Source organism: Chrysemys picta, chromosome 4, assembly GCF_011386835.1.
Source record: "Chrysemys picta bellii isolate R12L10 chromosome 4, ASM1138683v2, whole genome shotgun sequence".
Lineage (NCBI taxonomy): Eukaryota > Metazoa > Chordata > Testudines > Emydidae > Chrysemys > Chrysemys picta.
Genome location: NC_088794.1, coordinates 85,555,613 through 85,577,968, shown reverse-complemented (window position 1 = coordinate 85,577,968; position 22,356 = coordinate 85,555,613). Strand labels below are relative to the sequence as shown.

The window sequence follows — 22,356 nt, the reverse complement described above, 5'->3', positions numbered from 1 at the left end:
TATTGTAATAAATTGTTGCATTACTCAAACTAAGAACAGAGAGGTTAAAAATAACATTTACTTTTAAATAGCAAACTGTTAAAAGTAGCAATACACACAATACAAACCATGATCACTTTCAGAAGTTATTCTAAAAGCCTATTTGAACATAACTGATTCACGTTACAAGGCAGAAAATATTCACTTGACATTAATTAATTTATTATTGAACAACCATCAATATCTACAATAAGCAAAACATGTAGGACAGGTAAAATACATCTATTAGTAACTACTACATAAAAATCAATCACTGAACTAGATGTAACCTTTTTTCCTGACAAATCAATATACACCAGTTACTTTTTACCATACATTTAAATTCTATTTGATTACCATTTTAAAGGAACAATAATGATTTATTCTTTATGCAACATAGCATTTCTGAATGTACAGTTCAAAGTGTGACAGGAATATAAGTCTATATGCCTGTACTCATAAAACGTACACATATGTACTTCTACTACTTCAGTGATAATAAAACAAATATATAGATACAATCTTAATTAGAAAGCTAAAAAGCCCATGCTAAATTAATTATCTGATTTCTAATTCCTGAATGAATCTGAAAGACTAAGCTAGAAAAATAGTGCTTGTTTAACGTTTCTCTTCCTACTCTTATTCTTTCAGAAATTAGCCAACATACAATTATTAGTTCATTTTTATGAGAAATTTCAATAGACCGCATACTATATTTGCTGAATTCACAGCTGGAGAGAAGATAACAAAAACATCCAGAGGACAAAAACCCTCATAGTGCAAATATTAGCTTTCAATGGATAAACAGAAACACCACAGAGAAGAGAATGAAGCTCAGCCAATGATATTATTTTCAAATAATACATTTGTATAAATTCTGACTGGAAGTCTGTAAAAAGTCCACTGGCTAAACTACAAAGGGCTATTAAAAATTATTAAGTACATAAACCAGCTCTCATCACTGGAAAGAACACTTTAGTGCAACCTTCAATAATTTAATTCAAAATCATGGATTTAAGGAACAAGGATATGTGTGTTTGTTTTTTAAAGACAGGCCTTGTACTCTTCTCAATGGAACCACAAATTTATGGTAACGAGTATAAGAATTTAATAATCAGACAGGAATTATAATCAGATATGTAACAGAGAACAGATCTTAGTGATATCAGATGGTTATTTCAAGCCACTGAAACAATTGTTTAAGAGATTATTGCATCACTTATGGCTTATATTGCATTTCTTTAAAATGTACAAGAACTAAAAACTTTTAGACTTTTAGTTTCTAAAAGAAATATGCCAGCTACCAGAAATCTCCAATCAACATGGAGAAAAATCCAAGCTACTTAAAACTGTACAAAACATGCAATTAATATTCTATAATTGCCATACTCCTCCCCCCATACTTTAAGTTTTATAAAATTAAATTGTGTTTGTGTCCTAGGGTACACAAACAGAAAGGTATAAACTCCTGCAATTTGACTTTCACACTTTGTCAAACCACTTATGCCATTATGAATGATCTGATTGTTAAATTTTGAAACCACCGCTACAGATTTACTTTTCTATTACTATTACAGTGGAGTTTTCTAGACGTTTATATTCTGCCACAATAATCTTGCAGTAAGGCTTGAAATTCCTGTCCCTGTTCTAACCCTTTCATTCTATTGGTGGGTACTGCTGGTGAAAGTCAGTGGCCTGGCAATTTCAGCACCAGGAGGAAAGAACAGCGCACCATCAGACTCGGGGGTTTCCCTCTACATGTCACATTCAGACTCGCTTCCCTACCCAAGGGAGCTTCCAGTAGGACATTCATAGGCAGAACACACGCTCATCCAATATCTGGGACCGACAAGAACACAGACAAATACAATTCATTTTTAAAAAGAGAAGAAATAGGGTTGTTCTTATTTATCATCATCAAGCTCAATAAATAACTCTCTAATTAGCTCTTCGCTCCCCCTTCTAATTTATCCCTTTCCATCCTGAACACCTATGGACTCGTCAATGTGCTCATAAAACAGCTCTTCATTAACATGTACCCCTTCTCGAACTCCTGCTAAAAGCTTTCTGAACTGGACGTGAAATAAATGTCTCAAGTATCTTTGCACCCACAAATCCAGATTTATTCTCCGTAAAGAGGCATACCCCATGGGCTTTAGGCGTGCGTCTCCCACTCAGGAGCCTGAATCTCCACACTACATCAGGACAACCATACAACCTCAAAAGCCGAATAAACCCCGAAGCTGCAACACATACTATGGATCTAGAAGTCATTATTTACAGTAATAGCATGTCAAGTGCCATGACTTTATTAAAGGATCATCCGTGCGCTATGAGCAGTGGCACCATACATGCCCACACACAGGCGCGCTCCCCCCTTCCTGGATGTAAAGGACACAGGAGGGAAGGGAGAGAGTCACTGCAAAGGTGCCTCCTGTGCCGTGCGTGCCACGCTCAGAGGCATTTCCCCGGGGGCGTAAGCTTAGCTGAGCTCGCCTCCCGCCCGGGTGAGAACTGCAGGTCTGCCTCCCCTGAGCTCGGCTTGGCCGAAGAGACACTTAGCCCAGGCACGACTGCACCTGCAGCAATCCCGGGGCCCGGCCATCTCCGGCTCTTCCCCCTCCCCCACCCCACGGCTCAGGTTATTTACGGGCCAGTTCCCAGTGCAGCGCGGAGCAGCCCGCCCGCATGCGGCAGCGGCGCCCAAACCATTCCCCTGGTCTCACGCGCACGACCGCGGGAGCCGGGGCCGCCCCTCTGGCCGGAGCCCCCAAGCCCAGGCCTGGGCCCAGAAACACTGGCGAGCGGCTGTGGCGCCCCGCGCGGCGGCGCCGTCACGGGAGGCGACAGCCGTTGGGACGCCCCGCGGGGCGGCCTAACAGCGAGCACCGACCCTCTGCCGGCTCTTCCCCCCACACACACACCGGGCCCGGCTGCAGCCCGTTACCTGTGAGGACCCCGACGCGGATTTGATGGTCGTGGTTGGTTAAAATCATTCCCTCCGACGCCATGTTTCCCAGCGCAGCCACCGCACTGACAGGGAGGGGGGAGGGGGGAAAGGGAGCGCGAGAGCGGCGCGAGCGCGAGGAGGAGGGGGGAAGGGAAGGAGCGCGAGGCAGAGCCCGCGCGGGGGAGGGGCGGAGCTCGCCTGCGGGAGGAGGCGGGAGCCAGCGTGAAGAGGAGGGGCGAAGCTAGCGTGAGGCGGAGCCAGCGTAAAGAGTGAGCGCGGGAGGGGGCAAAGGGAGTGAGTCGAGAAGCGGTGATCGGAGTAAACGCGGGCGAATGAGCTCGAGACAACCAACCTGCGGCGCCGGACTCAAGCAGCATTAATCTACCGCCGAGGCATAGATTTGCAGCGAGGTGTTGTCAGCGGGCTGGCTTGACTCTGCGCTGCCCGCTGCCTAGTCAGAGACAGATTTCATGCGTGTGCCCAGTCATTCAGGGCAGCCAGAAAGCATCGCAGTTTATATGTTTGCAGATTATCAATGTATATTGCCTGACCTGTGCAAATAATATACTTACAGCACTCGCCTGTATTGTACTCACCGGCATTCCGCTACATATACCTGCTCTGCAGCTGCACATGCAATGCTAACCATAATGCACCACGCTCACCAGCATTCCACTGCCACACACAAGCTGCACCGATCTGTACAGCCCTCCCCTGCATTGCACCCATACAACTTCAGTTTAGGTTAATTCACTGAGATTTTATTTGCATGCTAACCGATACTGGTTTTTCCAAACGGTAAAAAAAGAGAGACCCCCATGTCTGTTTAGTTCCTTTGACCTAGCTGCATCTACACCAAAGGCTAAATCAAACTAACTCCAGCACTTGGCTTTAAATTTTTTACAGCCCTGAGCAATGTAGCCAGGTTGATCTAAATTTTAAATGTAGACCAGGCCTTGGAAAGCAATACCTCACCATCCAGGGCTGACAAAAATAAGACACAGCTATGTATGATCCACAGCCAAAATTGTCTCACTGTTTCCCGTAGCATACACACAGATCAGCATAAAATTAACTTTATAACTAAAACTAAACTTTGTTATTTTTATAAAATTCAGACTAATTACATAAGGAAAGACACTAACATCCATATGCAGATGAAATGTGGCACACTTTTTCCAGATTCATACTTCATCTAAATCTGAATGCTGAGAGATCACCAGTTTCAGTTCCATGGCCTTAAGAAGGTCAAGCTACAATCATGTCAATTAATAATGATCTAAAATTAATATAGTCATAACTATCCTTATGCCTGTATTAAAGCTCTGAATCTATCCAGGGTTTCCAGAAGCTTGACACCCACAGACTGAGCTGTGTACTCATGCAGTTAATAAAATGTTTTACCTACCTTCCTGACAAACCTGAATCCAGAGTGTACATTAAGCCTTTCGGTTTTGTTACTGCCAATTCTTTTTCTATATGTAAGCCAGTTTTACGTGAACATTTCCCAGAATGCTGGGCTGCCATTTTCTCATGCTCTTTCCTCCACCTCTTCTGCTTCCGATGTCACTCCAGAAGGAGAGATGGTGGCTCAGTCAGGACATGCATGGTACTAAAAAGGAAGGAAAAGGGAAACCCCATACATGCATGTGCCTCTCGGAATGCAATGAGTTCATAAGGTGGCATCCCACTAACCTCTGCTACCTGGCAGGTAACCTAGGCCCCCTCCTTAGGGAAATTCTTCTTACCCCCTTTTGTATGAATATTCTGTCCATTAATCTTGAAACACTACATCTGCTCCACGTCAACTGAAGGCACTCTCTTGAAGTGGAAGAACCCAAAAGGTCTTGAGAAGGCTGATTTTTCTTGTGACACAGGCAACAAGGGGACCTGCCAAGACCCTTTTGTAAGATCTAAAGTACTGATATATACCTGAAAGATCCTAAATCTTCCAATATCTTATCCCCTGGAACTAGTACATGTCAAGCTGTATATGTAACACTGACAGACCTTGGTCTCTGGCAGGCAGGTTCGAACCTGGGATCCTCTAGAACTAAATGCATGAGCCTCTACTGCATGAGCTAAAAGCCATGTGGCTGTTAACTAAGGTTGCAGCAGACTCATTAATCTCTCTCTAAGTCAGTGGTTCTCAAACTTTTGTACCAGTGACCCCTTTCATACAGCAAGTCTCTGAGTGCGACCCCGCCCCCATATAAATTAAATTAAAAACACTGTTTTATATAGCTAACACCATTATAAATGCTGGAAGCAAAGCGGGGTTGGGGTGGAGGCTGAAAGCTCACAACCCCCCATGTAATAACCTCGCCACCCCCTCAGGGGTCCCGACCTCCAGTTTCAGAACCCCTGCTCTAAGTGGTCTTGGTGCCACTAGATGGGACAGAGCACCACACCCAGGAGGTGTGTGAATTATACATAGACTTCTAAAAAGTTAATGCAATCTCACAGAAGCGCATTTAACTATCGGGCTTTTGGACAAGAATTATGGGACTTCAGCAGCAAAAGCGCATTTAACTATCGGGCTTTTGGACAAGAATTATGGGACTTCAGCAGCATGGATCACCCACAGTGAAAAAATGGCAGGTGCTGAGCACCCACTGACAGCCCCCCTATTGGCGCCTCCCCCTCCCCCCAGCGCCTACTGCTTGCCGTGGATCAGCTGTTTCACGGTGTCAGGAGGCGCTGGGGGTGGTGGAAGGAGCAAGGGCGCAGCGTGCACAGGGGAGGGAGCGGAACTGGATGTGCGCGGGAAGAGGCGGGGGCAGAGCAGGGGTGAGAAGATGCACGGCACGGGTGGGGCATTGGGGGAAGGGGTGGAGTGGGGCAGGTGGACTTTAGAGTCTACTGGGCCAACCTGGCAATCACTTCAAAATGCCCTTGTCCGCTGACTAGCAATTTGGATTTCATACTGGAGAAGAGAAACAGTATTTGACCACTGGGTTGGAAGGTCTGTAGGTGTGCACCTTGGCTGCATGTTTGTTCTTGTGTCTGCTGAACCCTAAACAAGTTTTCATGAGCAAAATCCCCTAGCTTCTTCAGGTGCTCCCTTAGTTGGAGACCATATAGAGCTGTGTTGGATGGCTTCAGGTCTTACCTTTCCCAATCCTCACACAGGAGGTCTAATATTCCTTGAAACTGGTGCCATATAACTGTTGGAAAGGAGAGACCCTAGTGAAGTCTTGTGGTACCTCCCTTATGGTGAACAAAATGGGAAGAAGTAGCTAGTCCCAATGCTTGGCACCGGAGGCCCCATCTTCTTAGTATCACCTTCAGCATTTTGTTGACTCTCTTAACTAATCCATCCATTTGTGGATGATAGATGGTGGTCCTCAGTGACTTGATCTTCAGTAGAGAGCATAGCTCCTGCATAACCTTGGATGTAAAGTGGTCTCCTGATCCATCAGTGTTTCTCCAAAGTTAGGCACCTCAGTCCCTGTGTCTGGTACCACTCCAATCCATGACATTTCTGATAGGCTAACTTTCACACTGCTGCATCCCTCTAGGTGTCTAGATACCTATATACCACCTAAACCCCAGAGCAATTCACAAACTAGAGAATGAAATATGTTTGGACTCCTAAGTCGATGCAGGACCCAATCCAGTAGGCAGCCTCTGAGCGTGCCTCCTGGATTGGGCCGCGTTCTGGCCAGAGAAGTGGTGGTGCCCAACTTATAACTTTTAGCCAAGTGGTTTGAGTACTCACCTGGGACGTGGGAGACCCAGGTGCAATTCTCCACTCTCTGGCGGAGGGGGAGAAAGGATTTAAACAGGGGCCTTCCCGCATCTCAGGAGCATGTTCTAACCATTGAACTATGGGATATTCTGTGAACCTCTCTTGTTGAAACTGCTCCAATAACAGGGGATCTGGACCTGGGATCTTCCACCTCCCATATGGGTACCCTAGCCACTGGACTACAGAATTGTTCTCTCTCTATCTCTCTCTCTCACACACACACACTCAAGTGGAACAGTCATTGGGCCAGAGAGAGAGAGTGAGCATACCATCTCATGGTAAGGTGTGGCAGTACAAGCATCATGTCTCAGTTTCCCTCTTGGTTTTTCCAATAACTCATTTGCAGGCAGGCATATTTAACACCATTCCCCTGTTTGTGGTCTGTCTTTTTTACTAACTAATAGAGGGGCTGCTGCATGTTGTAGCATCTGGGACTTTCATGCCTAGGTGGAACGTGTTATATAAATTTTCCGGAAGGAGAAGCTGTATAGATCAACATGTCTAGGTGCTCCTCTGAGAAAAACCTCAGAATGGCCATATTGGGTCAGACCTATGGTCCATCTAGCTCTGTAGCCTCTCTTTCAACAGTGGCCAATGCCATATGCTTCAGAGGGAATGAATGGAACAGGTAATCATCAAGTGATCCATCCCATCACCCATTCCCAACTTCTGGCAACAGAGGCTAGAGACACTTCAGAGCATGGTTTTGCATCCCTTCCCATCCTGGCTAATAGCCATTGATGGACCTATCCTCCATAAATTTATCTAGTTCTTTTTTGAACTCTGTTATAGTCTTGGCCTTCACAACATCCCCTGGCAATGAGTTTCATACGTTGACTGTGCGTTGTGTGAAAACATACTTCCTTTTGTTTGTTTTAAACCTGCTGCCTATTAATTTCATTTGGTGACCCCTTATTCTTGTGTTATGTGAAGGAGTCAATAACACTTCCGTATTTACTTTCTCCACACCAGTCATGATGTTATAGACCTCTATCATATCCCCGCCTTAGTTGTCTCTTTTCTAAGCTGAAAAGTCTCAGTCTTCTTAATCTTTCCCGATATGGAAGCTGTTCCATAACCCTAATAATTTTTGTTGTCCTTTTCTGTACCTTTTCCAATTCCAATATATCTTTTTTGAGATGGGGTGACCAGATCTGCACGCAGTATTAAATCTATGGTATACCCACAGCTTGATTTAGAAGCAGTATGATATTTTCTGTCTTATCTATCCCTTTCTTAATGATTGTTAGCTTTTTTGACTGTCGCTGCACATTGAGTAGATATTTTCAGAGAACTATTCACAATAACTCCAAGATCTCTTTCTTTTCTTGAGGTAACGGCTAATTTAAACCCTATCATTTTATATGCATAGTTGGGATTATGTTTTCCAATGTGCATTGCTTTGCATTTATCAACATGGAATTTCATCTGCCACTTTGTTGCCCAGTCACCCAGTTTTTTTAGATCCCTTTGTATCTATTCATAGACTGCTTTGGGCTTAAGAATGTCTGCAGTCCTCTGAACATAAGCCTTTAACATCTGCTTAGCAATTTGAAGGTGAAATCCTGTCTCCATTGAAGTCAATAGCAAAATTCCCATTGATTTCAATGAGGTAGAATTTAACCTTGAGTTTCTAAAGACTATGAGTCCAAAACTATGCATTACCTTAATGACTGTAGTATAGTTGGCTGCAGTGGAGTGTGAGGGTCAGTAATTTGGCCATTTCCATTACAGTGTTTTCCCCTTCCTACCAAAATTACTTCCAGTTTTGCCTGGATTCAGTTTTAGCCAACTGTTTATCCTTAAGCTGATTTCATGCAGGCACTGAGAAATCTGAACGATAGCATGGATTGCACTTTTGAGATTAAAGCTGGGTGTAAACATACAGGTGGTACAGAAACCCATTGTGGCTCATTAACTTCATAGTTTTTGCATGGAGAGGGGATAGGATGAAATTTTGAAGGATTTCCTATAGGAAGGTTTTCAAGGAAGGAGCACTGTTGTCCATCATAATTTTCAAGGATCTGCCAAAGAAGACAGAGCAAAGCAAGTTTAGTGTTATATCACCCACTTCTACTAGATCTTATATCCATGATCGTCCTATCACTGGACTAGGGATTGTCAGCATTCTAGGCAAATATAGGCATGCAATGCCTTCCTCCTTGATGCAAATACTTAATTACTAAGGGAAACTCATCAGGCATGCTAGTGAAACAGAGACCCAATGCCATAATTGTACACCTTCTGAGAACAAGAATGACAGGAATATACTTTTTTGTAGATAGAAATAGTGTACAATGTAACAGCTTCTTCAGGAAGTGAATTTTTTATTGTTATTCTTTATCTAAGACAGCATATGTCATGGTGCTTCTTTTTATTTGGTGCCAGTTTCATTACTACACCAATGCACAACCATATCATCATATATATAGATCAGTGAAGAAACATAAGGGATACTTCTGAGTTTTTGCCTGTAATTTAAAGAGAAAAAAAGAAATTTTAAAGAAGCTTGAAAGCAAAAGGAAGCCTCTGGTTTTTAACCTGATAATAACCACATTTAGCAATTCCTCAAGTACTTTTTTGTCAATAACGGAGGCACTTCTTTCTTTCTTGATCTATATAACATGTCAACTTATAATAATGCATGATCCATCTGATTGCATCATAAAACTCACCTGAGTCACAGTTCAGACAGAACTGGAACAAAGAACCCAGTGTGCTCCACATCTGATCTCTATGGGTATGTCTACATTGCAATGTAAGCCTAGGGTTCAAATTCAGATTCAAGCCTAACTCTGTGCTTACTCAGGGTATCAGTAGCCCCCTGCGGGTGGAGGGTCTAAGCCTGAATCAAGCCAGGATCCAGGTTTCAAGCCCTATTCTTTTGCAGTATGGCACAGCCCCACTGAACTCATCCTTTAGAAGTCCACCAGAAGTATCCCACAATCCCATGGCCTGACTTTCTTTGTCCTCTGGACAGTCAAGCTTGGTTACTCCAAGGGGAATTCTGTGCCAAAAAAATTTAAAGTTCTGCAACAAAAAATTAAAAATTCTGTGCACAATATTTTAAAATTCTGCATATTTTATTTGTCAAAATAACACAATATAATCACACCAGTTTCAATTATTTTTGATCATTTATTTTAAAATACCTGTCAGCAAGTCTCTTCTGTAACAATACAGACAACAAAAAAGATTCAGGAAATGTTTTTTTGACAAATAGATTCCTTACTAGGCATATTAATACAGAACTCTGAGTAATAATTCATTTAAACTACAATACAGAACCATATTTCCCACACCCCTCAGATGCAGTGCAAAGGCTTGGGGGAGTCAGGGATAACAGAGGAGCTGAGGAGAGGGAAGTAAATTGCTGGGAAGGAGCCTGGGTGTGAACTTGGAGGGTTGTTGGGTATTGGTGGGAAAAATATGGAACAGTTTTTTTGGGGTGGGGGGCAGGGTGGGATTGTTAGGGAGCTTCCCCCATGCAGACCCTGGCTGACCCCTCACCTCTCCCATTCAGTCAAGCACATATGTCCCTGCACCCCTCCCTCTGTCCGTCTGTGTCTCTGTACCGCCTCCCCCACTCCCATGTGTTTCTATGCCCCCACCCAGCCACTCCCCTGTCCCTATGTGTCCCTGTACCCGCTCCCCCTGTCCCCTTGTGGCCCTGCACCTCCCTCCACCCTGTGGTCCTGTGCCTTCACTCCCATTCAGCCCCTGCCCCAGTCTGTCCTCCCCCACTAGTCCTTATGAGCCCCTGTCTGACAAACATCCCTCCCCCCCCAGCATCCCACGCTGTCTGTCTCCCAATAGCCCCTGTCTCCTGATCTCCTCTTCCCTCACTTGTGGGGAGCTGCTGCTGTTCTTGCACCACAACACCCTCTGGTGGGCAAAAGCAGAACTGCAGCAACATTTTGGCAGAAGTTTTTTTCTACCCCCCAAAAAAAATATGCGGGGCTCATTAATTATGCACACACCCAGTAGTGCAGAATTCCCCCAGGAGTAAATTTGGTGCACAGGCAAGTTTTTCCATATTGCACCATAAACAAAGGCTAGAGCAGCCACATTTAAGGAGGGCGCTAGGAAGTCTAGGACTAGTCTAGGTGTTTGGACTCAGTCCTGTATAATGCGATTTAGACAATGGAGCCCCACATTTGGAACCAGGGTCCAACAATTCCTAACCTGGTGTTACAAATGACTGTAGACACTCAAGCCGTAGGTTACCAAACCCATAGTCTGCTAACTCAAGTTCTCCTAGACCTGGGCTTACATTGCAGTGTAGACATACCTTGCAAGATTGTAAAAAGAAATTCCATAGTATCTGGCTGGTTATTTTCCTCATTTATGAAAGATCTCAGAGAGTTATACAAACATTAATTAATTAATCCTCACACAATGCTGTGTGGTATGCATACCTAGTGAAAAATGGAGGAAATTATGCATATTTTTCCTTATTTTTTATTGAATTTTTGAAATGTTCAGATTCACCAACCAACTCTAGTGTAAGGTAAGCATTATTACTCCCATTTTACAGATGAGGAAACTGAGGCACGGAGAAATCAACTGACTGTGCAAGGTCATAGAATGAGGGTATGTCAGAACTGGGTATACACCATCAAAATCTTGATTGTTAAAGCCCTGTTCTCACCATACACTGTTACAAGGAGAAAGAAAGGTCTGTAGGATTAGAGTTTGAACTGGGGAAAAAATGTGATGATGAGCCCCACAAAGCCATAGTATGCCCATCCTTCCTCCTACCCCGCCATAAACAAGAAAAAAAAGTTACAACATATTCCAGCTATTTCTAAATACAATTTTTACCTATTTTCCCCAATCAGTAACAGTGAAAAATGGTGGTATGTCATAACCACTTGTTTTCCCCATCAATTTAAGCATAGTATAGTACTGCATAGAGTACCAAAACTATCTCCAAGAGCTTCTACACTTTTGTGTGTGATTTGATTTTCCAGATATTGTAGTCTTTCTTCTGCAGCCACATTCCTTTTCAGTTTTATTATGAACAAGGTTATTTGAGTCACCATTTTAAACTCTCAAGTGCTGGTTTTCAGCATTAGCTTCTAATATTAGCAGTCGATTTTCTATATATTTGTCAGCTTATCTGTCATGCATTTGATTTTCTTTTATAAGGTATTACTCACAATGTCACTTTTCTCTATTAAGACTTGAAACATCACTGGTATTATTGGGGTGTCTCCAAATTTTCTTTCTTCTAGTGATGCTGGAAGACCCATGTTCCCACATGGCTGAAGAAAAGTCTGTTTTCTTTATTTGTTCTGTATTTTTAGGCATTTTGCCTGCATCTCAACTCACCATCAGCAGAGTTAATAGCACACACATAGGTACTGATTTAGAAAATGAAAGAGAATTTGTAACACTTCCAGAATGGAACTTGGCGGAGCTGTCACCAGTCTGTACAGGATCTGGCTCTATCCACCTCATACAGTATTTCTGACAGTTGTACACTTTTGAAACTGTTTCTGTAAATTGGCAGATTGTCCTATTCTGCATTGGGACTCTCTTGCCTTCTTTATAAGTGTGAGGAGTTACCTTTAAATCACAGTGAGCTTTCTGTGTCTCTCCCCAGCTCACTCTAAATGAGTCTTTACAGCCTCAGATCTGACATATCCCAACACTTGATATACACTGATAATAGGTTATACATTGCAAGGAGCAGGGCCGGCTCTGGCTTTTTTGCCACCCCAAGCAAAAAACAAACAAACAAAAAATGGGGGCGGCCAGAACGGCAAAGCAAAAAACAAACAACCTGCGGTGTGGCCAGAGCAGCAAAGCAGGAAAAAAAAACAAAAAACTGTGGGGCAGCCAGAGCCAGGGCAACTCCCTGTGCTGCAGACGTGCCCCGGCTAGCGGGGGGTAGGGGGAGGCAGCGGGGGGAGAGAGAGAAGGGGGCGGCCGGGGCTTCAGACTGCCACGCTGCCTGCTGGGAGGGCTCCGCGCCGCTCCGGTTGGTGGGGAGGGAAGGTCGCAGGTTGCCCTGCCGGGCTTGCTACAGACCTGGCACCGGCTGGTGCAGACGGAGTGCGCAGCCCGCTCCCAGTAGGGTGCTCCCCTCCTCCACGCCGCCGCCTCTTACAGGGCGGCCAGATCGGTGAACCAAAAAAAAAAGCAGCCGTGCCGCCCTAGGATTGGGCGGAATGCCACCTCGTAGAATCTGCCACTCCAAGCACGAGCTTGCTCGGCTGGTGCCTGGAGCCAGCCCTGGCAAGGAGAACTATATAGTCTAGTAAATTTACTTCACTACCAAAAATGTTTGTATGGTGCCTAGTACAATGTGTTCACGACTGGGGCTCCTAGGCAGTATGATGATACAAATAATAAATATAAAACAATATGGAAAAGTATAAACCCCAAAGAAGCTTGCACACTGCTTTGGTACGCCAGCTTGACAAAAGGTCAAGGCTAGTTCCAGTCTTCTTGATCAGACCTCACAAAATTAGATAGACTATCTAAGGCTTGGTCTACACTACCCCCCTAATTCGAACTAAAGTACGCAACTTCAGCTACGTGAATAACGTAGCTGAAGTCGAAGTACCTTAGTTCGAACTTACCTTGGTCCACACTCGGCAGGCAGGCTCCCCCGTCGACTCCGCGGTACTCCTCTCGCCGAGCTGGAGTACCGCAGTCGACGGCGAGCACTTCCGGGTTCGACTTATCGCGTCCAGACTAGACGCGATAAGTGGAACCCAGAAGTTCGATTGCCAGCCGCCGAACTAGCGGGTAAGTGTAGCCAAGGCCTAAGAGTGTTCTAGTAAACTGTTCAACTAGTCCCTCTGACCATTAGGTGGTTTGGGATCATCCATGTTTTGTTCACTTGCAACAGGGCACAGAATTCTGAAGCATGAAGTTCTCCATCCTGGCCCATAGAACTTGGTTAATGCTTTAGCTATGAGATTCTTTCCCCAAGTTTCTCATAATGGAGCATTTGCAACATCAGGGGCACTAATGCAAGGACAATGGACCTATTCGCTTTTTAACTTTGCACTACTAATATTTGGCCAGATACCTAACAGGGCCCTTTTTATTTCTAAGCATGCCCAAACACTACTTCATAGGGATTATTTGTGGAGTACTGCTAGAAATCGGATGGTACTGCTGATTCCTCCAATCTGTTCCATGTTTGGAATTGTTGTAAGATGGGTCTCAGATCTGGAAGCTGAGCAAGACAATCTCCTAATATGTTACTTTACACCCATCAAGTTGGGGAGGTTCTGATCAAGTCCTTCATAAACTGAACTGTGGTCAGGTGTGTGATGATAGAACGTCTTTCCACTGTGGGGAGGTAGGTGTAATTGCAGTGAACTGAGAGCTAAACCTGAGGTCTTTAAGAGGAGAAGATAGTCTAGGATAACTGGAATGCCCACAGTATCAAGGGCATGCTGGGGCGGCGATGTGCCCAGGTCCAAAAGTGCCACCATTTAGCTAAGTAGAGTCTAATAGAATCCTTCCTGCTTTGGGTCAGTACTTCCTGAATAGGGTGGAGCATGAGCAATCCAAGTTCAACACCCATCCAAACACCAAACGGGGAACTGGAGTAAGCTTGGGTTGGGGTGCTTGACTTCCCCGCCCCCATCCTGAATTTGGAGATCCTGAAATGTGTGGATCTTGATGGGGGAGGGGCATGGACATCGTTAGGAGTTCTATGAACCAGACTTGTCTGGGCCAGTAGGGTGGTAGGAGGATGACAGTGGCTTTGTCACACCAGATCTTCTGTATAACTTGTGGTAGTAAAGAGATGGAAGGAAAGGTGTATCTAAGGTTGTCTGTCCAGGAGATTATCTCCCTGAGAGTCTTGGCCTATGGTTCCCCTGGAGCAATAAATGGGAAGCTTCCTGTTTGTCTGGGATGCAAAAATCCCACAGCGAAATTCCCCATCGTGCAAATATGGCGGTTAGGACTGTGTAGTGGATCTCCCATTCGTGGTCTGCAGAGAAGTTTCTGCTTAGTCTGTCTGCCAGAGAGTTCTGCACACCTGGGAGATATGCAGCCTGTATGATGGTCTGATTGCTTTTAGGCAGAAGGGACAAGATCTTGCTCCTCTCTGTTTGTTTCTATAGACCACTGTAGTGATACTGTCTGACATTATTTATACATGTAGTGAATATATGATGGGAAGGAAGGCCTTGCATGGCAGGTTGGACCGTTCTTAGCTCCCCTAAGTTTACATGTAGTCTGGACTCTCGTGGGGTGGAGGTACCCTGAGCAGTGTGGCAATCCAAGTGAGCACCCCATCCTGAAAGGGAGGCATCCATTAAGATGGTGGCTATCAGCATGAGAGGGCTGAAGGGAATCTCCACCAGGACTTTGTTCAGCTTGGACCACCAAGCAAGGGAAGTGAGAACTCTGTTGGGAATGGTGACTTTGGAGTCAATGCGATCCCTGCTGGGTCAGTAGGGTGAGTCACAAGTGGAGTCTGGCAAAAGATGTCATGTAGGTGCATGCGGCCATGTGGCCTAACAGGAAGAGGCATGATGCACCACAGTTTGAGGTTTTCAGGTGATGCAGGAGATCAGGTTGCTTATCGCATAAAATCTGTCTGCAGGGAGAATAGTTGTTGTAGAGGTTGCGTCCAGCCATGCTCTTATAAAATGTATTGTCTTTGTGTATGACAAAAAGGATTTGTCTTCGTTTATGCCAAGCTGGCATAACTTTGTTGTTGATATAACCTCTTGGTTATATCAGGACTGGCCTACCAGGAGCCAGTCATCCAGGTGCGGAATACTGTATATCCCTGAAGTCTCAAACCATTAAAAATTTTGAGGAAGTAAAATCATCTGTAGGCTGAATGCAGACTGTCAGTGAACTACAGAGTAAATTTTCTGCTGCTATTGGTAATTATATTCCTCTCTGTGTATGTGACTGCAATTTGGGCTACTTACAGAGTCCTTCCTCTGTTTGGGCACAAGACATTCTCCAAACAAAACAAACAAACAAAAAAAGGTTCTCCCCACCCCGCCCAGGAGAGAATCAAAGTAAAAGAAAAAGATGTTTAATCTTTGGCCTGGTCTTCACTAAGCCCCCACTTCGGACTAAGGTACGCAAATTCAGCTACGTTAATAACATAGCTGAATTCGAAGTACCTTAATCCGAACTTACCGCGGGTCCAGATGCGGCAGGGAGGCTCTCCCGTCGATGCCGCATACTCCTCTCGCCGAGCTGGAGTACCGGCATTGACGGCGAGCACTTCCGGGATCGATCCCAGAACATCGATTGCCTGCCGCCGGACCCTCCGATAAGTGAAGACGTACCCTTTTAGGCAGACTTTTAGACAAAGGTGTTTAGTCTTTTAGGCAGACTTTTGGTCACCTCTTTGGGGTTTGGCTTATCTGCAGGTTCTACTGTCCTTTTTCAGGGTTACAGTCTGCCTCCAGCCCCTCCTTTTGGTAACCCCCACTTTATATCTGGTCCATGCAGTCTCAGGAGCAGCTGGGTCTATGACTGCCTTCCTCTTTGCTGATCTTTCTCCATAGCCAGCAGTCTCTGAGGCAGAGTAGCTTTTCCCCTAGTCACTGCCCTGTCCTGTGGCACACTTTCCCTTTTAAAGCCTCCTCCCTCCAGGCAAAGCAAGCCTTATAAGTATGTCTGATTAGTGCTGGCAGAGCCCACAAGAGCTTGTTAGCCTCCTCGCCACTTGAGTGAGGGTGTGCCCTCACAGTGTATGTGTGGTCTTTTCTAACAGTTGATCAATAAATCTAGTGGAGTTGACTTATCCAAAGTTTGTTATTATTAAAGTAATCCAGACTTGAGAGAACCCCTCCCAGTAAACATATAATCACAAACCAATAATTATTGGTTATTAGTAGTTATTGATTATTGACAAATTATTACTTATCAATTATTATCATAGATGCTGTTCTGGTTTTTTGGTTTCCCTGGAAGCAGCCTTGATGTAACTAATAGTAGCAAGAACCTGGCCACAGCAACTTTGGTCTGGTCTGAAACCAGCCTGTTCCTATGGGAAGATGGCCTCAAAGATAGGGATGAGATGGGCCAGTAATACCCTCTCTGTTAATTTATGAGATGTAGGGAGGAGTGATTTTGAGCGATAGCTGGCAACATCATTTGGTGGTTTCCCATGTTTAAGGAAGGTAATAACTTTACTCATACCAGCTTTTTTGGGGATCTTTCCCATCAAACATACAGTAGTGAATAAGTCTGCCTACCATGTTCATCCCTTTGACCCCAAATGCTTAAGGAATTTAGGATAAATGCTGTTCTTGCCAGCAGCTTTTCCATTTTTAGGGGCCACAAGGGCTTTGTTTATTTCTTCTATAGTATATGGAGATGTTAGAGGTAAAGTGTCTGGGCTTTGCCAGATGTTTAAAACAAGAGCTCTTTCTGAACCTTCTGTCTAATCATCAGCTTGTCAGTTTTGGTCTTTGAATTACAGAGAAGGTGTGAGGTGACAGCACTGGCCGTCACTTTCAGTTGACAGTGTCTTATTGAGTCAGTGGCTTCAAGCTTACAGAAGAGTGCCCTGCTTTGTAACTGGAATGAGTGAAGTCACTTCCACTGTTTCATTCCATCTCTTCAGTTGGGCAGAGTTCAGTGACTATTAGTGCTTTTGCTGTATTTGGATCACTGCTCTTATAATTTTTGAATAGTGTTTCTGGCTGCCAGCAAGGAGTATAGACCTTGTGATAGTCATGAGGAATGTATTTCGTAGCAGCTTTAATAAGAAGGTGAATAAAGTGGTCATAGTTTTTCTGTTTGGAGTTAAGTGGTGTGTGTGTATGTGTGTCCCCAGATTTATGCAGAACTTGCAGCAATGAAGAGTATGTGCAAGAACTCATTTTCTTCAGTGAGGGCCTGTGAAAACATGCAAAGGCATAATTTGAGCGCCTTCACTGAAGGTTCAAGTAGATGGAGAAATTAGGCAGTTAGGAAGGGAAAGTTGGAGGAGTTTGGTAAGGGAATGGGGCATGATACAAAGCAATGCCTAGCATATTATCCAGGGAAGAAAAGTAAGTGCACTTTAAGATCAAATGCCCTTGATCTTTAAAATCAGGAAATTAGTACTGTACCATCTCAAGAGGGGATATAGCTGAGGAGCCATTGTAACATACCAGCCTGGGGTTCTGGTTCCTGCCACGGCTTAGAGTCCTCCTCAGATTTGTTGTCAGGGGCTTCTTCAAGCTGCTCTTCTGCATAAAGATGCAGAATCAATGCTCCTTGTCCTCCAGTTCTTCTGGGGTGTCCTCCACTATCCCTGCTACCTCCTTGCCCTGACCTTCAAAAATGTCCTGTCAGACAATGAGGGTGGCAGCACTGAGGAGGGGCTCGGGGACCTCAAGAGCACCTGGTCAAGCCCCTTGTAGAAGGGGCACGTACAATGAGCCCTCCCAGACTGCCTGTTGGCATCTCTGGCCTTCCCATACAGGAACCTTGAGTGCTTCATGAGTTCCCAGCGCTGAGATAGAGTCCACTGAATGCCCACCTGCTCCAGCCTCCATGAAATTTCCCAGTATAGGTGAATGATCCTGCTGCTCCTGCCAAAATCATGGAGGATGGTGTACTTCACCCACACGCTGATCAGCACCCAAGCGAAACGGCTGCTCTTGGAGCTGGATCCATTTTCACTTGTAAGGAGTGCAGCAGAAAGCTGTTCTGCTGTGATCAGTCAGTGCATTTCGCTACTATTGAATACACAGTGGGAAAAAGACCTAAAATGTGTAAGAGTCAGGAAGAAAAGAGTTCAATGCATTGTGGGAATGGGAATGGAGGACTAATAAAACTCAAGGCCTGGTATGCACCCCAACCGCCATTCACTCTGAAAATTAGCACAGGTCTGGGGATGTGCCACACCTAAGGTGTGTACTTACCCACAGGTGTGCTAGCTTACTCATTTCTACTTGCCTGGAGACATGTGCTTCAAAGGTTTTAAGCATGAACAACAGGGGTTATGGCACAAGCCTGGCTATGGACACAGGCAGTCGCTAGTGTGGACTGAGTAGTAGGTTCTCCCAGATATCATGACAGCAACTGAGGAGTGGAAAGGGTGCTATATGCTTTAGTCCCACTCCTGGCTGGTTCTCTCCCTGTCTTCAATATGCCCCCTATGTTGAGGTAAGGGAGCAGGTGGCATAAAATGGTAAAACTAATTTAATTTTATTGGCATTTTAAAAAGTTGTGTGAATTGCATTGCAGACAACTTTTTATTTCAGAAGGTTGAAAAAGCAGCTGGGGGGAAGCTGGTCTAGATTTGGTTTTAACAAACAGGGAGGAACTCATTGAGAATTTGAAAGTGGAAGGCAGCTTGGGTGAAAGTGATCATGAAATCACAGAGTTCACACTTCTAAAGAAGGGTAGAAGGGAGTACAGCAAAATAGAGACAATTAATTTCAGGAAGGCGGATTTTGGTAAGCTCAGAGAGCTGATAGGTAAGATCCCATGGGAATCAAGACTGAGGGGAAAAATAACTGAGGAGAGTTGGCAGTTTTTCAAAGGGACATTATTAAGGGCCCAAGTGTTCTCCAGCCTGGATCCAACTGCAGCCTCATGGTGACCTCCATGAAATTTTTCTTGAGGAGGACAGCTCGGCCTTCCCAGGTATGGCTTGGGAAGGAGAGGCAGATACTGCAGCTAGATGCAATGTAGGCTTCCCTCAAGCAGTAAAGGCAGTGCTGGTGCTCATTGCTGATCAAGAATGAATGAGGGCAGGAGGCACAGATCTTGAACCCTGGCGTCTTCAGCACAATCCTGTACCGACGTGTGAGTTGGGGGGGGGGGGGGAAAGCAACTGGAAAAATGGTGTCACAAAGTCCTTTAAATCCTAAAAACTACTACTACTAAAATTATGACAACAATAATAATATTAACTATATACAGGAATAAAACTGACTTTCTGTTTGTAGAAAAGTGCCTCAAGAGATGAGAGAACAGAAGAGGCTCTGACTCAGACCATGAGACGGTGAGAAGATACTGAGAGCGCAGTTGGTCCGCCCCGCCCTTTACTGCCTCAGACGAAATCATGAGGCAGAGCAAGGGCGTGTGCATGGACCAATGGACACTACTAATTTCAAAATCTCCAACTCCAGATTCATGGCACTCTCAATGGAATATAATAGGGATCATCACTAGGAGAACTATATGGTTATTTTTTGTGTATGGGACACTATAACAACTTTCAGCTAAGGAAGACCTCCTTTAGCTGGTGTGATAGAGGCCTGTGTTTTTGGCGCTAAAAGGTAAAGTTCTAACTGCAGCTCTCCAGGTTTACAGATAGAACAAGCCCCACATACTTTCAGTCTAGTAGTTCTGTATCTTCTGCAGTACAGGGACTTGTTACAAGTGCCTGGACTTGGGGATTGTCTGCTGTAAGAAGTAGTAAAGTCAGAGAGTGCCTGAGATGGGAATAATTTCCCTCAGCTGTAGTTAGTCAAGAATATAATGGGATAGGGGAGTCTCTACCATAGGAAAGAGTAAATACAGACAGCGCCTGGGGTGAGGGATTCCCAGTTTCAGGATGGAGCAATTGCAGAAAGTGCCTGGGTTGGTGATTCCTTACCAAAAGAATTATTTTTGACATGGATATCAAGCTGTTTGAAGCTGAAAGGTTTTAATCTCTAGAAGAGCCTTGTTCTCTCACTGAGCTCCAGAATTGTTCTGTAATGATGTATTCAATATTCTATATTTAGTAACCAGAGTTATCAATCTGATGGCCTCAATGCATCATTCCTACTATCCAAGCCTAAGTGAGACAAAGCTGTCCATGGCAGAAACGAGGTTCCTACTCCCTCTAGTGCAGCAACTATGTGTGCAGGCATTTCATCAGACACAGTTTAAACAGGAACTCAGTGGTCAGTCACTTGGTGAATAAAATTTATTAGAGAATAACAGTTTATAAAAAGATATCAGAGTGCATCTGTGTACTGTGTTAGCAACTGTATTCAAACAGGAACTGAAAGAACCTGACCTTTGAATGAGATGTAAAACAAAGATATTAAGTGCACACATGTGGTGACTAAGGATACTATGGCACTTCTCTAAAGAATGTGTTAACCCTACTATCCTAGCTAAATTACTATTTATAACATTCTCCTTCGCTGTGGTGGGACAAATGACACCTCCCTCCCCCCCCCCCCCCCCCCGCCCTCCTCCCCCAACACTAAGCCAGGCAAGGATTAAAGAACTGTGGTCACAATCAGCGGTAAACCACTGCACCCATGGGGTTTGTCAGGCTTGGAGATGGGCTTTTAAAAGGGAAGATCTCAGTGCAGTAGGGGTGACACTCAAAATCAAGCAGAGCCAGGACCCAGAGCTCCCAGACTGGGGTCCTGTGGCACTAACTGACCTATGACTTGTTTGAGCCCTCAGAGAAGATGATGGGCTGGGCTGGTTTTCTCTGTTGAAATTCTCCCTTGATTAAGCCTGACCTTTACTTGCACTGAGTAGTGGGAACTGAGACTGTTTGTGAGGCCTGAGAGACTGCTTCCCTCTCTCTTGCACAAGGAATGGGGTGAGGGAAGGATTTTCCTTTTGTTTGGACTGTGTTATATCACTAAAAGGGGGCGGACTTACTAAAAGGCACAGATGGAGGGCTTTATCCCAGGCCTCAGAACTAGACCACAGGGTTGTGGCTGCCTGGAGAATGATATAGGACGGGGTAGGCAACCTATGGCACGCTTGCCAAAGGTGGCACTCACGCTGCCTGGGTCCTGGCCACCGGCCCGGGGGGCTCTGCATTTTAATGTAATTTTCAATGAAGCTTCTTAAACATTTTAAAAACCTTATTTACTTTACATACAATAGTTTAGTTATATATTATAGAAAGAGACCTTTTAAAAATGTTAAAATGTATTACTGGCACGTGAAACCTTAGAGTGAATAAATGAAGACTCGGCACACCACTTCTGAAAGGTTGCTGACCTCGATATAGGATGAAGAGGTAAGTGAGAGACCTGCTCTCACTCCAAACAAGTAACCTAGAAATGCTAATCTTCAACAGTCCCTAAAAATCCACCATTCAGTTTCAAGTGAATATTGCTTCCTCTTTCACTTTCTGAAGGAAACTCTTTCTGCCCTGTTCGATGCCAGAGATGGCTGCAGTACAGTACTTCAGTATAGGGTGAAGTGATTCTGCATCCCTTACCCATATTGAGTAGTATTTATTCATGGAAGTAATCTATAGAACTGAGCCCAAAGTTTATACATCACTTTCAAGTTATTTGAATATTTTGGAATCGCTGGAAGAAAAAGTGCTATAAAATCACCAATTATCCCAATTAAGTTTCAAACAAAGTTGTGTGTTCCTGGCTGTAGTTATGTTGCAATTGCACACACACTTTGTTTGCAATATCAGGGCAAGTTTTTATGGAATGAATAGGCTATTTTCCCACTGATGCATAAGAAACATGCAGTGCATGGGTGCAACCATCTACTCAGTACACATTGCAGGACTGAGGTTTTTCAAGTATAAGTATCATTAGGCACTGAAGATGGGTGGGAGGAAGTGGAGACTATCACCAGAATTTTCAAAAGTTTTTGTGTGATAGTTTGAGATGTTAAAATATTTTCTAAAAGAGGGCGTTAGTGTCCGCTAACAGACCCGAGCACCCATTTCCCCACACCTTGAAAATGCTGGTGTCTACCTGTAATT

General features: G+C 44.5%; 1 protein-coding gene across 47 annotated transcripts in view; it reads right to left on the bottom strand.

Moving 5' to 3' along the window:
- Positions 1–3,178, bottom strand: part of GPHN (gephyrin) — a 534,893-nt gene extending 531,715 nt beyond the window's left edge. For 6 of the 47 annotated variants that reach the window (XM_065592857.1, XM_024109447.3, XM_024109450.3 and 3 more), the window contains exon 1: positions 2,966–3,141. In XM_065592857.1, coding sequence (XP_065448929.1) covers positions 2,966–3,029 — 64 coding nt within the window. In that variant the 5' untranslated portion in view covers positions 3,030–3,141. Of the gene's footprint in view, positions 1–2,965 lie in introns of all 47 variants that reach the window. The other 41 variants (XM_065592854.1, XM_065592871.1, XM_065592883.1 and 38 more) reach the window with 21 other exon arrangements.
- Between the last annotated feature and the right edge of the window lie 19,178 nt (positions 3,179–22,356).